This window comes from Coenobita brevimanus, chromosome 40 (genome assembly GCF_032717465.1).
Source record: "Coenobita brevimanus isolate Jiangsu-jjx chromosome 40, ASM3271746v2, whole genome shotgun sequence".
Taxonomy (NCBI): domain Eukaryota; kingdom Metazoa; phylum Arthropoda; class Malacostraca; order Decapoda; family Coenobitidae; genus Coenobita; species Coenobita brevimanus.
In genome coordinates this window covers 54,329,981-54,348,802 of record NC_136993.1, presented here as the reverse complement: position 1 = coordinate 54,348,802, position 18,822 = coordinate 54,329,981, and the positions used below count along the sequence as shown (strand labels likewise).

At 40.2% G+C, this 18,822-nt stretch overlaps 1 protein-coding gene across 1 annotated transcript in view; it reads left to right on the top strand.

Annotated features, from left to right (window-relative positions):
• Nucleotides 1-18,822, top strand: part of LOC145397107 (putative glutamate receptor) — a 132,022-nt gene that overhangs the window by 75,301 nt on the left and 37,899 nt on the right. Inside the window, exons 9-10 of the mRNA XM_080270309.1 lie at nucleotides 14,462-14,682; nucleotides 17,352-17,532. Coding sequence (XP_080126435.1) covers nucleotides 14,462-14,682; nucleotides 17,352-17,532 — 402 coding nt within the window. The remainder of the gene's footprint in view (nucleotides 1-14,461; nucleotides 14,683-17,351; nucleotides 17,533-18,822) is intronic.

Below are 18,822 nucleotides of genomic sequence, written 5' to 3'. Positions count from 1 at the left end.
AAATAGTTGGCAAGGAAAAAAAAAAGAATTTGGCAACACATGACAACTAACTGAGTAGTTTCTAGGATCACCCTTGTGACACTAAGAAGCAGTAAGGTGTTGACTTTCAGTATTGTCACTATTTGCCCCACTAGGAGGGCACAGGATATGACACGAATGGCTTGAAAAATTTTCCCTCTAGAAGTTGCATGAATCTGACATTAAAAAGGAACACTGAACATATGTACGGTGGTACCTGTCATGATACGGCTACTCCTTTACAAAACCAAATAAGCATCACTGTATTCACCATTATCCTCTCTCTACTCCCACCCAGTAAGTAGAATGGAAGGGATGTAATAAGAGTAAGAGAAATGCATATGTTACTAAATACACAATAAAATGGAAGAACATGATTTTTTCAAGATCTGCATTTCGCGTCTCCTTTTAACGGGAGAAGCTATAGAGAAAATAAGGTGGTCCTTAATGCCTGGGGGACATTCATCATTTATTCAAACTGTATTAAGGCTAGAGGATTACAGAAAAAAAAAACAGGATAAAGGAAAAATATGAATGTCTTAGAGCAGGGAGACCCGTATTCTTCTCTATTGCACCTTCTCACTAGTCCTGTTTGTACCTGTCTTCTTCTTTTCCCCCTCTGGCACACACACACACACACACACACACACACACACACACACACACACACACACACACACAATCATTCCATTGCAAGAACAGCCGCATGGAGCTAATACCATATTTTTTAATGTGTGTTGCCAGTTGTCTGTGTGTCAGAAAAGGAGTTCAGCTGGTTCTGATCCCATTTTAACCAATATTGCCGGATAGATTAAATGTTTGCGGCGGCTTCATCCATTATTTTTTCTAATCAATTGGTTAAAGGTCAAAGTCACACTGCAGGGTCATCTTAAATGTTTTCCTGTTCTTTAAACCACACTTGATGAATGGGATGAAGGTAATGCAAGAACGAAGGAATTCGATTTTGAGAGATCAGTCAGTGGAAATCATAGGGTTGAAAGCATGGTCGAAGATCGTTGCATGTGTGTCTGTGTTGAAGTGGAGAATTTGAACAGATCTGATCTGACTCGAACAAACTTGGTCACATTGATCTTTTTTTTTTTTATATAGAACAAATTAGGCATGGAGGAAGAAATTCAATTTCGAGAGCAATCAGGCAAAGATCAAGGTCAGAGGAAAGATCAATGGTCAGAGTTACAAGGCAAGATCAACAGTTCTGCTCAGATTTAGATCACAATTTGATTCAACGGTTAGAGTCACGGAACAAGATCAAAGTTCAGCATAAGTGTGTATGTGTGTGTTAATAACTAAAATAGTTTTGATCTTATTTTAACTAAACTTGCTGGAAGAGTTTTGAGTCATCCACCGCGTTTTCCTGTTGTTAATATTAAAAAGATAACAACAATAATGCCACATGGCAAGGCTGCTACAACATTTCTGAATTAAACGATATTGCCCGACTTTAGGGTGATAAGGTTTTTGCCTGCCATATATATATATATATATATATATATATATATATATATATATGTGTGTGTGTGTGTGTGTGTGTGTGTGTGTGTGTGTGTGTGTGAATCTGTTCCCATTGTATCTCATGAACGGCTTGAGCTATCATCATGAAACCTTCAGGGTATCAAGATATCGCCAAAATCTTGGCCGAGTTCGAAACTGGGCACCCGTGGTCAAGGTCAAGATCAACAAAATGGCTGCCAAAAGTTAACTAGTTTTTATTGCCCGCCTTTAGCACCACTGTATATCATGAATGGCTTGAGCTATCAACATGAAACCTTCAGGGTATCAAGATATGGCCAAAATCTTAGACATAGCCAACAGCATATTCTTACGGGCGATTTGCATTCAGGTTCCGAATGCTTTCTTTCATTGGATACGAGTTCAGGGTAATGCAAACATGGACGGAATTGATTTTCATAACTATACACCACAAATCAAGGTCTCTGGGGAAGGATAAATGTTTGACCTTCTAACACAATTTTGATTTGACTTGGATTCAGTTTGTTCCGAGTATCAATGATCAGCCATGGACGGGGCATTTTGATTTTGAGACCAATCGGTCAAATGATAAGGTCGCAAGGCAAGGACAACTCAAAAGGTAATGCTTACAGGGTAAAGTTTAATATCAGATTTTTCTACTGTTTGCAGGGAGCTGGTGTGTCATTCTTTGAGTGTGTCTACTTATTTCAGTTTCATTCCTAAGCTGAACACATTTATTTCTGGTTCAGGGTAGGCAAATAATAGATTCTTGAACAAGCCACTTGCTGTTATGGTTCATATTCTAAGAGGAGTGGGGAGCTTCGCAGCACCTTTTCTCTTAGCGATTCACTTTGCATATTGCACATTTGCAGTAGATGAGAAGTTGTTGAATGCTGTGAAGAGTATGTATGAGGGTGCTAAGGCTGCAGTGAACTGAGTGAGTTTTTCTATTTGAAGGTTGGGTTGAAACAGGGATGTGTCATGTCTCCATTGTTGTTCAGTCTGTATATGGATGGGGTTATAAAAGAGATACAAAGTAGGGCAGCGGATATTGGAGTGGTCCTAATAAGAGAGGGCAGTGTTTGGAAAATCCCTGTATTGTTTTTGCAGATGATACTGTGTTGTTAAGTGAAGACGAAGGGGAGCTGCAAGGCTTGGTGGATGAGTTTGGGAGAGTGTGTAAGAAACGGAATCTAAAGGTGAATGTAGGGAAGAGTAAAGTTATGGTCTTCGAGAGAGGTGAAGTCAGTGAATGTACAGTGAGGTTGGATGATGAGGAAATGGAAAATGTGAGTACGTTTAAGTACTTGGGTAGTGTGATAAGTAAGGATAGAAGTTTGGAGGATGAAGTGCTTGAAAGGGTACAACAAGGAAGAAAGGTTGCCCGTTCCTTGAAGGCAGTGATAAGAAACAGGGAAGTGAGCATGGAAGTGATAAAGTTATTACATGACATTATTGTTATACCAACTCTAACATATGGAAGTGAAGCTTGGACGTTGTTGGAGGGACACAAGTCAAGAGTTAGAGTAGTGGAAATGAGTTATATGAGAGGAGCACGTGGAGTCACATGGAGAGACAGACTGACAAGTGAGGATGTGAAGGAGCGTTGTGGTGTGGATGTGGATGTGATAGGAAGCGTTATGAGAAACACACTGAGGAGGTTTGGCCATGTGGAGAGGATGGAGAGTGAGAGACTGACGAGGACAGTGTATGTTAGTGAGGTGGAGGGGGAAGGAGGGAGGGGAAGGCCAAGGATGAGACAGAGGGATGGAGTGGAAAGGTATATGAGAGACGGGGGGGTGAATTGGGAGCAGGGCAGGGAAATGGTGGGAGACAAGATGACGTGGAGGTGATTTTTTTTTTTTTTTTGGCCACCCCATATAAGGGATTAAGGCATCTGGCAATAGATAGATAGACAGACATGTGCCTTCTCTTTAATGTTTCATATATTGATTGCTATCAACATAGCTTACATTTATGATTTATGTCTCTAACGAATCGAACAATCAAACGATTGTGCCTAGAATTTTGGGACTCAGCGTCAGAGCTTGACCCAAGATCCTATGTTTATGAGATAATTTATAGGTATTGTATATTTTGGGCTAAGTTGATTCCAGGTTCTCGTCACAACCACCTTTATAGTGTCCTCTATACCGACAAGGCATTCATGGGCTTTTGTTCTCTCTTCTCCAATCCCAGTGTGGAAACTAATTCCCCCCTGGAGGAGAGATCCTGTGTACAGCGGTATATGCACACCTTTTATTATGATTGTCCCTGTTGGAAGCAGAGGAATTTACCAGAAAATGAATAGTGTTGCTTCAAAGTGGTTTAACCCGCGGCGTCCCGGGGACGTACTTCCACGTCCTCACGTTTTGTCACAGCTAATCCCAGCGACGTACTTCAACGTCCTGCAATTGCAAGGTTCATAATTTCAACAATTTTCAAAATTCGCGCGAGATTTTCGTTTCGCCCGGGTACCCAAGCCTCCCCTACCTGCCGCCAGGCGGGGAGCATCCTAGACCCCACGTGACCTGCGCTCGCCCTTGTCTCGGTCACTCACCTGCTAGCAGTGACCCAGGTCAGACATGGCGCGGAAAGGTCTCTCAGATGAGGAAATCGCATCCGTCCTGGAAGCCTTCACTGGAGACAGTGATTCTCCACTCGATGATGATGTGGTGGATCGCGATTACGTCCAGCCAGAGGAAGAAATAAGTAGCAGTGATGAGGAGGTCCCTTCGCCCCGAAAAACGCGGTATGTGACATACCGTAAGGCAAGGGAAGGCCAGCTTGCTCCCCAACCACGTGCACAGCTATCTCTCCATCCCGAATCTGATGAGGACGAGGATGAGGACGATGAGGATGACGGAGGCTTAGGACGTGATATCGCCGCGTGGTTGGGAAAAGAGAAAATATCACCACGAGGATCAGAAGGTGGGGCGAGACGACACATAAGGTATGGTGAAAGTACTTTGTCTGGGGAAGTGGCAAGTGGTGTGGTGGGATTGCTGGGAGAAAGGGAAAGTGTTGTGGCGGCAGCGCGGGGTGAAAGTGAAAGTGGTGTGGGGGTAGTGCGGGGTGAAGGGGCAAGTGGTGTGAAGGAGGCAGCACGAGCACGTGGTGCTCGTAGGCCTAGGGGAGAGGAGGTTGAGTCACTCCCCAGCACTTCTTTCGCCCCTGAATATTCCCAAACTTCCTCCCCACAGCCCCAGGATGTGGGGAAAGGAAAGAAAGGGAAGGGAAAGGGTAAAGGAAAAGGGAGAGGGAAGAGAAGTGCGAGTGATGAGAGGCGCCGCTCTCCACCTCCCCAACCTCCCCCACCACCCTCACCTCCCCACCCTGACGAAGGGGACGATGGTGACGTGGCTGGAGACGGTGGTGTCACGTGGAACTGGGAAGATGGGAGTAATTTTACTCCCATCATTCACCCTTTCACTGAGGAGTGGCGGTCAGGTTGCACGGCTCCAGGTGTAAATGCAGGTTCGTCACGGTTGGATTTTTTCAACTTGTTCTTTGGTGAGGCGTTTGTGGGGCGCATAGTTGAACAAACTAATATTTTTTCACAATCACAGTGCCGTGAAAGTGAACGTTTGGGAACCACGAGCAGGCATTCCCAACAGTATGACTATCCCGTGACTATTTCAGAGATGTTCCTATTTTTGGCCCTGGTTATCTTGATGGGTGTGGTAAGGAAAAACCAAATTCCTGCCTACTGGACAACTGACCCAATCATCCTCACACCTTTCTTTGGAAAGGTGATGGGTTGTAACCGATTTCAGTATATTCTCGGCCGCCTCCACTTTTTTGATGCAGATGATCCAGCCAATGCAAATAACACCGATAAAATGAAGAGAATTAGGCTGGTATTTGATCATTTACGGGAAATGTTCCGCTCCTCATTTTATCCCTACAGAGACCTCGTCATAGACGAGAGTCTTGTGTTGTGGAGAGGCAATATTTCCTTTAGGCAGTACATACCCAGCAAGAGACACCGTTTCGGGTTCAAGATCTTTGTTATGTGTGACTGTAAGACTGGTTATGTGCAAGACATAGTCTTGTACACGGGCGCACAGACAGATATAATAGAAGATCGGAGTATAGGACTCTCTGGGGCCGTGGTGAAGACAATGATACGAGTAGAAGAGTACCTTCATCGTGGTCATGTGTTGTACCTGGACAACTGGGACACTAGCCCTCTTCTCGCTAGGTTCCTCCACCAACATGACACCGGAGTCTGTGGTACAGTCAAGAGAAACCGTCGCCATATGGTCAAGATAGGGAGGAAACTTGACAAGAACGAAGTGGTTTTCTTCCAGGCCAATAACATCCTTGCAACCCTGTGGAACCACAACAGGGAAGTTTGCCTTCTATCAACTGTTCACAGCCCCCTGATGCACCGCACAGACTCCGTGGATCACCGTAGCGAGAGGAGGCGCAACGTATGGAAACCAGAGTCTGTACTTGCCTATAATCTGAACATGAGGCAAGTTGATCAGTCAGACTCGATGATTTCAAGTGTTGACTGTGCCAGGACCACGATGAAGTGGTACAAGAAATTCTTTTTCCACTTGCTCAACATCACGGTCCTGAACGCCCACTACCTGCACGCAATGACCACCGGAGTATCCGAGACCTTTGAGGGGTTTGTGAGGGAGCTGGCACGTGAAATAATCGCCAAGCATGCCCAGGACAGACCCACACACCACACCCGCACCCCCCTGGCTGCTCAGACTCCCCTACGTCTTGCAGGACGCCACTATCCCAGCGCAATCCCTTCTGAACCAAACCGTCGTAAACCCCAGCGTCGCTGCCATGTATGTAGGCACTCGACAGTCAGACCATCCACTCAGAGAAAAGACACAAGATACGAGTGTGTCGAGTGCAATGTTGCGTTGTGCCTTCAGCCTTGTTTCAAGGAGTATCATAATTTCCTACACTACTGAAACTGTGTGGGAAGGCGAAATGACGCTCATGTTAATGGTAAGGCCAGTCAGTAGGTGCTAAGTCAAATATAAAATTGAAACGGGTGTTATTTTTTCAGAAAAGTAATGTATAAGATGAGAATTAGTGTAAGTGGAATGAATTGTTATCAAAACTACACCCACTGTGTAAATCTGGTCAGTAAATATGTGATAGCAAGGAAATAAAGTGGAAACGGGTGTAATGTTAGCATGAATAAAACGTATAAGTTGAACATTAGTGTAAGTTGTCATAATTGATGTCACGAGTACACCCACATTCTGGTCAGTAAGTATGTGATAGGAATTATATACAGTGGAAGATGTTGTAATGTTAGTAGTAAGGTATTTTATAAGTTGAATACTAGTGTAAGATGAAACAAATGATATCGCGATAGCACTCCCTGTGTAAGTACGCGCTAATATGACGCTCAGTTCCATCGTAAGTTCAGAAATGATGTGATATCAATTATATCAAGTGTAAACATGTGCAATGTTAGTGGAGAATTATTATATAAGTACAAAAATAGGTTGTAAGTTGAAATAGTTGTCATAGCGACTTCACCGTGTGTGTTATTATGCGCTATTATTACGCTATATATTTACGTAAGGCCTGAAATAATCTCAAAACAGTTCTGTAAAGTTGAAAAGTGTATAATAATATTAGAAAAGTATTATGTAAGTAGAAAAAGCACAATACGAGTTGAAACAACAGTCACAGCGAGTTCACTCACTACATAAATAAGCGCTAACATTACGCTAAATGTTATCAAAAGGCCTGTGAATACGTAAAAACAGTTCAATAAAATGTAAAATGGTATAATGTTATTGTAGAAGTATTATGTAAGTAAAAAAAAATATATGTATCATGATTTTAGAATGTTAGCGATTCATCGTGACCAAGTTGGCCGATTTTGTTCGTTTCGCACGATGGTACAATGCTTATTTCTGCTCTATTTTTGTATAAAATCCAATATACTCTTTTATCACATGTTTTTATGTTTGTAATAAATTCATTTCTACTTACTTTCATTGGTTTTCCAGACTTATAATACCACAGAAAACGTTTGAGGCTCAGACCGCCTAGTGAGAACACGGGGCCAGGTGGGACCAAGGCATACCTGGTTAAGCTAATTAGGGACCCCGGGGACCAATTTCTTTGCCACCGACCATTGTTTCTGACCAAAAGCGAAAGTTTAAGCAAAAAAAAAAAAAAAAAAGGTCGAAAAATGGTCGGGATTGGGGGGTACCAGTGGTCGAAAAGTGGTCGGGACGGGGCGGGTTAATAACCTAGGGATTTGCTCAAGTATTCTGGTTAATAGTCTATCATTAATAAAACTCCTTCATGCACAATGATGCGATTCGTGTCCCATGGGTGTTTCCTGGAACACACACATTGACGTGAGTCGCATGAAGAAGCAGAAAAAAATTCACCAAAAATTTAGTTTTCAGCCAATTTGTGTCAAATTTTGGTCTGTTCTAGCAGGGACGTCTCGCATCCAAATTAAATACTTGGGAACACTGTGACTGCTCTGATGAGAATGCACAGCAGTAAACCTCAGTACCTCACGGCCAGCCAGGCTGAAGTGTAGCACTGCTTCAGTTGTCCCTTTAAATCCTCCATTTTCCCCCTCCCGCCCAAGGCAGAAGCCATTATTGAAATAGCTCCCTGAATAAAAAAATAGTTATGTGTAGGAAATGACTTTTAGTTTTTAGCTATTTTCTGGAAAACTTAAAATTGTATGATAAAGTCGCAAACGTTTTTAGAATGCTGATGAAATTCTCATTCTAAACATCTAATAACAATTGTTTGTATGATAGAAAACATTCAAGTTATGATGTTCGGAAGTGAGAGTGACATTCCACAATGTTTATTCACACCAGCTTAATGTACCCTTATTCGTGCTTTTTTGTATTTTTTTTTTTTTTTTTGCTTATCAGCTAGAACAAACATGAGCTTATCCGATGATGTAGGTTTTATGGCAATAATATATATATATATATACATATATATATATATATATATATATATATATATATATATATATATATATATATATATATATACTAGGGTGGCAAAAATGAGGCGAGAATACATGTTTTCATAAGTGGGCAGGGGGTGGGGGCAGAGAGAGGGATGGAATAAAATCGTGAGCCAGAATACTTACCGAAACTTACTGCACGTGAGGGAGTTAAATGCTACTGCATTTAACCTCTTGCGGACAACTATAAAGTAAATATGTGTATTAATACTTATAATGCAGGGAATATTCCACGTACCTGACTGGACATGCATGGTACGGTGATGTGGAAAACGGACGGAGGTCTTATATATCTTAACGTTGAGAAAATGAATATTTGGGTTTAGCTTTATTTAAAACTAAGATTGACTTCTTAAATTAGACCTTCCTTGCAAATTTCATGAAGTAATTCAGTGTACTTAGGTAACTGTAACTGAACGATTTTTGGCATCTCTGATTCCAAAGAGAGAGATGTGCCATTTTTTCACTTAGTTCCAAAGTCTCGTTCAAGCAAGCTAGCTGCCGTGGGCACTGTGGATAGACGGCACCAGAACTCTTGGATAGACCCATGCAACCCAAGCAAGGCTGCAATACCGTGATTATCTGTCATTCCGACTTACCCAGCTAAGTATCCTTTAAGATTTGGCTAAATTGAGGGGAAGTGGCTAGGATATAAGGAGATAATAATTGGTGTTAATTATACCTCACACATTCGATGAGACTCCTATTACTTAATTTTAACATGTGGTGTTTGATAGAACTCAGATGTGTGCAGAGGCTTTAAGCGGGTTGAAGGTTGCTTGCATAGAGCATAGTTTGACTCCGCGTGCGGTAGAGGTGCCAGATACAGAAATTTGTATATACCGGACACAGGGCTAGTTCCTTCTCAAGTGACGAACGACTAAATGCCGTTCTGGAAAGGGAACACCACTGTACCATCCTTTTCCTGGTAGTGAAAGATAATTATGAGGTTGTGAAAGTTAATGACATCGTCAAGAATATTATCGCAGCTATTGGGATTATTGAAGGGCTGTGTAAGTACTCTGTAGCCATAGCTCTACTTGAGCCAAGACATCTACCCTATGGTGCACCAGTTAGTTATGGGACATATAAACTAAGCCAGCAGGGCCATAAATCGCTAGTTGCAGAGAATATACAGTGGGAGAGACTTTGTCCATTTTAATGCAAACCCTTCCAGGCAACTCTTAAGGCTGACGGTATTTATTGGAACCGTCAAGGTAGAGAGGCAGTCCTGATGAGATTCATATACTATATGGAACGTAAGAGGGATGCCTTCTGCGTGATAGAAACCATGGGGGTCTAATGAAATATTGAAGAACCAACTGCATCTGCGCTTATGTTAATTTAGTTGTTTATTAAGAGGATTATGATTGTGGATACAACAGTATAACCCAAACGGTTTAACAACCCAGGGAAAAAGGTTCAAAACCTTCCCCACAGTCATTAAAATTTAAAGTAAAAAACATTTGAAGATTGTAAGGTAAGGATCCAAAACGTCCATTTCATTGTTCAAGACGTTAAAAAGAGGAATGATTGGTAACGAGAGCTATAAATGACTGTAAGGAATCATTAGAGGAAAAAACACTATCAGAAGAGAAATTGAGAGGATTTTTGAACATCCTAAAGGACAGATGGACTACGTATGAAGGAAGTTATACCAGTTTAGATGCAGCTATCGTGAAGGAAGATGATAAAGATCTCTGTGAATTGGAAAGTTCGAAGTATGAAAATAATATATAGGTATATATAACAATCATAAAGTTGTTTTAAACAAAAATAGCTGATATTTGTGCAGAAACAGGAGGTTTGGACCTGTGTTGTAAAGCCACACTACCAGAAATTACGTCCCAAGAGTTTGATGGGGAGCAAAATTATAAATCCTTGTGGGATAAATTTAAAGACTTAGTCCATCATAGAACAGGCCTCTCCAAGGTTAGGAAATTTCTATATGTTAGGACAGGTCAAGGGCACGCCTTATTAGTCGATAAGTTAAATACCCATGGAAAACGATAATTACGAGGCTGGTTAGACTATCCTTAGACAGATTATGAAGATAGGGAGCAGGTCATTACCCAATCACTGAAACCTCTAACTGAATTACCCATGCCGAGACATCATTTTTATTTTTAGCAAAACTTTTGGAATGCATTGTGTTGTAATTTAGAAATTTTAGGTACTTAAGAAGCTGTAAAAGCAGCAGATTGGGTGTTTTCTAAAAATGTAACCTTAAATTTATTACCTATGCATTGTATAATAGGTACCAAAAAGATCACATCTCCTGTATGGAGGTTGGGGATGGCTTAATGCAACTTGCAAACATCTGCAAGGAAGTGAAATCTGCTGAAAGCAAACCAAAGGCTGAAGTAAAGAAAAAGACAACTAAGCAACTGGCTGTGAAACCTGAATCAGTCTCAGTTAATCCCCTAAATGAAAAGGCTGTTGGCACTGTTATTAGCTCTTGACCTCACCACGTACGTGAGATAAAGCCATTTTCTATGTAAGGTATACTCAGATATTTATGCTGGGAAGGGTATAGCAATGTTCAGTACACTTTTCTGATTACTTATTACTTCAGCATCTATCACAATTTGTGTGTCTTTCTCACTGTGAATGCATTATCTTACACTTACTTGAAGATAGATATAACCTGACTTCATTATGTACAGTCCTGGCACTTACAAGAAGGTATTTACAACTTGACTTCACTATATAGTCCTTACACTTACAAGAAAATATTTACAACTTACAGTTACATGAAAATATTTACAAAATGTCCTCACTACGTACAGCACTGAGTGAGGCGCACATGCAGAGTAAGGCAGAGCGAGCATGAGGGGGGGAGGGAGTGAGTGTATTGCCTTTTCAGCCTGGGGGATGGTAGAGGAACAGTTATCTTACAGGCCTGCCAATTTTTACCCGTGAGTCTCGAAAAATGTGGTCACAGTAAAGTTTTTTATTTTAAACCATTTTAAAACGGCACTGGCACTGGCCGTGGAAATATGTCAGACCGTTTTAAAATGGCACTGGCACGTCGTGGGTTAAGGAATAGAATACAAGAGGATTATCCTAATGTTGACATTCTAAAACTCAAAATATGCTGGGTCTTAACTGGGATACAAGGGTTGATGAAATATGATTAAAACCAATGAAGTTTTCAGATGTAACACTTGTTAAGCCAGGTCTCCATGTTATTTGACCCATTAAGATTGGTCAGCCCCATAGTTATTAGGGACAAATGTTTAGTACAAGAGGCTTGGTGAGAACAGTTGAACTGGGACAATGAATTAGGTGAGACCTATGTTGAACAATGGAAACAGATTAGACAGGAAATTAAAAAAAAGCAGGCAGATAAACAGTAACAAGCAGTCACATTTGCATGTATTTTGTGATGCTTTGCAAAAGGCACATGGGACAGTAACTTATTGTGCAACAGGAGGATATAGTAAAATTATGTCCAAAGCCAAAGTTCCATCAATAAAAGGAAGAACCCTACTTCAAGTAGAATTGGCTTCCATGAAAGTAGGAACAAGGCCAGGTATTTAACCACGACTCTTCACACTCAGTTTGAGGATATTCATTTACAGATTGATAGTGAGATCTGTATTTACTGGATTGGAAAGGAAGACAGTAAAATTCCTTTTGTCTGCAATAGAATGAAGACTTTATAAGAACTGTCTTCCAAATTAAATTCTTGCATGCATCCTCCAATCAAAACCCAGCAGTCTTCTCTCGAGTGGCTCTACAGTAAAGTGATTTATTTGAGATGCCTTGTGGTTCAAAGATCCTAAACGGTTACGTTCTAAAGAATTGCCTGAGCAGAAACAGTATAATATTGCTGAGGTTAGTGTTGTAAACTTGGATCCTGTTGTACCTGACCAAGATGTAACAGAGATCAGTAGATTTAACTCAATAAGACAACTTGACACAAATTTGTTGTAAGATTTTTAAATAAGACAGTGGGATTTGAGGAGTTTGAACCCATGGAATACCGGACGAAAAAGTTGCAAATGAAATATTATGGAGAGATTTTCCACCTTTAATGTTAAGGCATTAGCAGCAATAATAAGCTGATAAAGAGATTTAGGATTATTCTTAAATGGAAAGGGTCTAAGTAGATGCCGTGGCAGAATAGTAGAGCCTGATTTGCCATTCCAAAGTAGACATCCTATATTGTTAACAAAGAACGATTATTTTGCACAATTAATTGTTGTGGAAGCCACTGAGTTAACTCTTCATGAAGGTGTGCCGCAGACTTGGGCCCGAGTCTGAGAAAGGTGTTTGATTCCTAGGGGTAGACAGGTTGTGGAGAAATATCTCAAGAATTTTATTATATGTAGGAGGTATGAACAGCTAACATATGACTATCCAGGACCATCTTTTTTGCCAAAGAATAGGATAAATAGAAGTCGGCCCCTCAAAGTAACTGGAGCTGACTACACTGGAGCTACAACCGTTATGGGTTAGGGAACTCAACATAAGGTATACACATGTTTGTTTACTTGCATTTACCCAAGAGCAGTCCATCTAGAAGTGGCAGAAGACTCAAGTTCAGAGATATTCTTGAACGTATTCAGAATATTTGCTTCTAGACTCTCTTATCCTAGTAAATTAATAAGCAACAACGGAAGCAACTTCGTTCGAACATCACTTTTAATTTAAGTGATGCGTGACCAAGAAGGGTACCAGTACAGGGTCCTCGAGACTTGTGGAGAGATCTTGCTAGGGGTCATATTACGTGACACAGTGTATCATTTTTTGCCTGGCCACAGATATGTGGAAAGTATTTCCCCCCCACATGAGATATCAAGTGTGCAGTGATGTACGTGCACCTTTAATATTGTTATTCCTTCTAAAATCAGATGAATTTACCAGAGAATATATAGTGCTGGTTCAAAGTGGTTCAACAACCCTGAGATTTGCTCTAGTATTCTGGTTAATAATCTTTATTATTAATAAATTTAATACTACTGTGTTATGGACAACAATAATGTAAATACATGTATAAACACTTATAACGATAGGAATATACAATGTATCTGACTGTTCATGTGCGGCATGGCAACGTAGAAAACAGATCTTATATATCTTAACGTAAATAAAATGAATAATTGGTTTTAGTTTTATTTAAAATTTAGATTAACTTATTAAATTAGACCTTCCTTGTTAATTTCATGAAATAATTCATTGTATTTAGGTAATTATAATTACATAATATTTGGCTTCTCCTATTCCGATGAAGGAGAGAATGTTCCATTTTTCAGTTAGTTCTGAAGTCTCGTTCAGGCAAGCTAGCTGCTGGGAGCACCATAGATAGACGGTACCATGATGCTTGGATAGACCTATGTAGCCCAACCAAGGCTGCATGCCCATCATTATCTGTCATTCTGACTTATCTAGCTAAGTATCCTTTAAGATTTGGCCATATTGGGGGGATGTGGCTAGGAAAGGAGATAGTAATTGGTGAGTTAGGGTGTTAGTTATACCCCAATCATTCTAAGGGACTACTATTACTTAATTTTAATATTTGGTGTTTGACAGAAGAATACCCTGAGAAAGAATAATTTCTGGCACTCAGCGACATCAGTGTCATACTCACGGAAAACTGCTAATAAACTGTGTAAAAAGTGTCTCGGTATATATGAATCTCACCTTAGAGTATTCATTGTACTTACAATTGTGTAATTTTATAAGCAGCAGCAGAAGCAGCTGTTTGTAAGGCAAGCGACCAGGTTTGTTGCCATACATCACTCGCACATACCCTCTAATGGGTTATTATCTGTCATCCACATCTTACTGTATTTTTTTTTTGGTTGACTTACATTAATGTTTATGGATGGCATAAAGGGTTATTGTCCAGTTAACCACTATGTGTGTTAGGTTTAAAAAAGGTTAATTTTCTGACCTCTAGTTCCCTTCATATTAGTGCTAGGATATATTCGTTTTTTGCCATTTAAGATTTGTGTCTGAACACCGCCTGGTGGTGGTGGGAGCGTGTGATGGTGGGTGTGTGGATGTTGATGACCCTGGTGCTGACACGGAGCTACGCCGGCACGCTCATGTCCCTCCTAGCTGTCAGACACATCCCTCAGCCATACCAGAGTGTGAAGGACGTACTAGATGATCCCTCCATTACTATGATATGGCAGAAGAGCTCGGCTAATGAACTTTATCTCAGGGTTTGTATTATGCATATACTCGTACATACAGTATTTCGTGGGTTTGAATGATGAGTGAACGGAAGTGTGTTCATTGAAATGGTCAGACTTTGGATGACTGGACACTGCTACTCCTCACCTCGCCCTAGGGTGGGAAAGGAGGTCCACAGGATGATAATGACACACACACACACACACACACACACACATGTATATATATATATATATATATATATATATATAAATATATATATATATGTATATATATATATATATATATATATATATATACATGGTGCCTCTGTGGCACAGTGGTAAAGTGTGCGTTTTCGTGCAATGAAGAACGAGGGTTCACGCCCCGCCAGGGTTATAAACTTTGGGAGCGTTCTTCTGGCCACGTACTGCACTGGCGGACACAAGGGGTGCTGTGGTTGAACCAGTGTCGCATACTCTAAAGTATGCTTGGACCCAGTCGGGTTGCACGGGCCGATTACACTTGGTTCACAGACTACACACACATCCAAAGCCACTCCAACACTATAATTACACTTACAAGCACTTCTCACCCTACATACAATCTCTACCATATATATATATATATATATATATATAATATCACCCTCCATATGTCCACTGTTGATCTAAGGCATCCCCCACCCTTGTCCACGAATTCCTTGACTAAGACAATCTCTGCCACGTTTTGCCTGCAAACTTCTCTACCTCATCTCTTCATCTCCTGTCTGGCATTTTTCTGCTACACTTACAGTCTCTTGGAGTCCAGGCAGTTCTCCTTTTGTTCCATCAGTTATCGCTTAATCTTGCCACATGACCTTCCCACCTTCATTTGTGTTCTTTTGTAACGTCAATAATGTCTTTGACTTTGGCCTGCTCTCTCACCCAACTTGATCTTTACCTTTCAGTTAAAGATATTCCCAACATTGACCTTTCCATTGCTCTTTGAGAACGGATTAGGTGATTTTTCATCGATTTTGTCAGTTTCCAGGTCTCACAACCGTACGTCATAACTGGCATTACACATACTTTTCGTTTCATACATACTGGCAAACTACTGTTCATGATGTATCTGTGTTTACCGAAAGTTTTCTATCCAATTGCAGTAAGTTTTTATTTCGCTATCAAGGTTATTCGTTAGTAAGAGTATTAATTTTCCAAAAAGTAATTATGCTTCTCGACTTCTTCAAGAATTTCTTAGCCTTTTCTGGTGTACTTGGATTTAACATTAGTTTTATTCCGAATCATCTTTAGCCCTAATTTGAAACTTTCTAGTTAAGTCATTTAATATTTCTTGCAGTGGATCTGCTGTTTCTTAGATTAGCACAATGTTATCGGCAAAACATCTTGGTTTAGGTTTCTCCATTTATGTTTACTTCTTTGTTAGTCCCAGTCTAGATTTCTGAAAATACTTTCTAGGCGTTCAGTAAATAATTTTGATGAATTGTATCTCCCTGATGCACACACTCCTCAATTTTATTTTTTTCGAGTGTCGATCTACATTAACTGTAGCAGTTTCCTCTTTACTCGTATTTATGTTTTACGTTTTCACACACACACACACACACACACACACACATATATATATATATATATATATATATATATATATATATATATATATATATATATATAGATATATATATATATATATATATGTATCACTATACACTGGGTAGCAAAAATGAGCCAAAAAATGATTTTAAAAATTAGGTGAAGTGTGCACCTTAGTGGTGTGATACAGTAGGACAGATGGAGAAGCATTCCTAATGATCAGGACTATTTCCAAACAGTCTCGCGTCTATGAATCATTTCAAAGATCATTCCATCCAGGGGTGCCGAATAAATTTTTAGAGGGTAAACATGCAACCTGGTAATAACTGTTGTTTGTCTTTATGGTGGACGACGGCTTGCCTTTCTCCCTTCTCTGCCACTCTAGCACATTATGTAACACCCAAGTAACAATCCACTTTGTTCTCACTGGAATGCAACCCCGAACTTCATGACATTCTTACTCGTCTCGCACATGTCACACCACGAACATTCAGCACAACAAAAAATAAATGGGAATGCCAGACTTTAGTGGCTCGTTTCCAGCAGTCCACAGGGTTCACGTCCAGGTGAACTTGGGGCAACAATAACAAGAACAATAACAGCGGCAACAACAATAGCTTATTGGAAAATGATATAGGCTACTGTCATTAAATTTCAAAGGAAAACTTACATTCAACGTGTCATCCTAAACTGAAACAAATCGTCCAAAAAATAGCAGGAAAAATAATTTTAAAGGAAAAAATGCGGCACAAAAGGTCAGTGGACTTGTTTTGATTAGCTTAGGACCTTTGTGCGATTATATTTTGTTAAACTCTTAATATCTGAATTAGTCTATAACCTTGGTGTGTTACTGTTAATCATTACGAAAGTTAGTGATAACTGTAAAACTTAGGTTTGCATGATAAGTCCTGGTAGACAATGGTGTGGCATACTGTCGAACCATCGTGTTTTGCACTTAATGATAACCCTGTCATGAACTGTTGTTGGTCGTTGTAATAACTTAGAATATTTTGGTGATTTTTTGTTAACTTTCAAGTGTCTGTGATACCTCTACGTTAGTTTGTTAATTACTGTCATGACTGTGTGCAGGCTTATTGACTGTAAATCCTTTATATTTTTTTCAGACTGTGGAGTCAGGGATGTTTCGTGAAGTGGCTGAGACTGAGGACGATGGTCGCCTTATCTTTAGATTTTATTATGAGTTTCTGGAGAGCATGGAGACCTTAGTGGAGAGAGGGGATCACGTCCTCATTGAGAACAGTATAGACATGACGAATTTAATGGTGCAGCATTTCTCAGCAAGAGGTATGGTTTTCTGCATAGCCAATATGTTCTAATATTATTATATCGTTGACCTAATTAATATTTTGATCAGGACGCCAGCTGATTATTTAATTTAATTTAGGAAAGATTTTTGCTGGACCATTCTAGGAATTGGCCTTGAAGACCTTACGATGCTAAATTACCTACTTACTGAGTCACTAAAGAACTTAATAATTTTAATAGCCCTTTGCAGCCCTCATAGGGCTTCCAGCAGTTGTAGGTGCTTTCCTAGGACTTCACTGGCTAATTCCCAGGGAGCTGAATCGTAGTTACAAATATTCTTAAGACAAGAATTCTTATTAATACTTTGTTTATGAACGTTAAGTACACTTATTGTATTACCTCTTTAAGGTCGTTTTAAGCACTTTTTCACCATTGTAAGATCGAGTCCCGAAAGTCCGCTGGTAATGCGCTTGGCTGTTCTGCAGGTTGGCCTACATAAAAGAAGTCCCATGCAGCCCAGCTCTATGAGGTTTCAAAGTTTGCACGAGCATCTGGAAATTCACTTGTTCCTGATGAGTAACTAAGAATATCCTAAGGTCACCTGACTCAGATCACCATTCCTTTGTTTAGTGGCATTTCGTTGCCATCATGCCGACTTACTCTGCAGAACAGCTTATCTCTATCACTGAGCTTTACATCCACAATGGTTCATTTCAGGAAATTCGTCAGGAGTTCCATGAATCATGCGAGAAATACCCTCGAGCTACAGTTCTTGCCAAAAGAATTATCCAAGAATTAATAAACAAGTGGTTTAGTACCGGCTCAGAACTGAACAAATCGAGAAATACACGGTGTTCAGTCCGTACTCCCGATGTTCTCTGACATTTCTGTTCATATCGAGAAAAGCTTCGAAAGGGGAAGTTGGTCAGAGTCAGGTTACCTTGGGCTAGTTTTTGCCATTTTCCAGGAACAGTTGAATTTCCATGCACTAGGCGTGAACTTTTAAACCTCACGAAGCTGGGCTGCATGAGGTTACTTTTATGTAGGGCACCCTGTAGTTTGTAGGAGGTACGTTGATAAAGGCTATAATTATCGTGTTGGCGGTTCAAAATTTCTCTGCTGATCTGGGCATCCTGGTGGAATAAAAAAAATGACCAACGGATTTAAGACTTTCAGTAATTTATGTAATAATGCAAATATTACAATTTACACAAATAATGTAGGTATCAGGTAAAAGAACGTACTCGTCCTATTTATTAGTGGTAGAGAAGTGGAGGAACGATTGGGTAAATATCAATTGGAGCAGATGGGGGACGTGGAAGGGGTGTC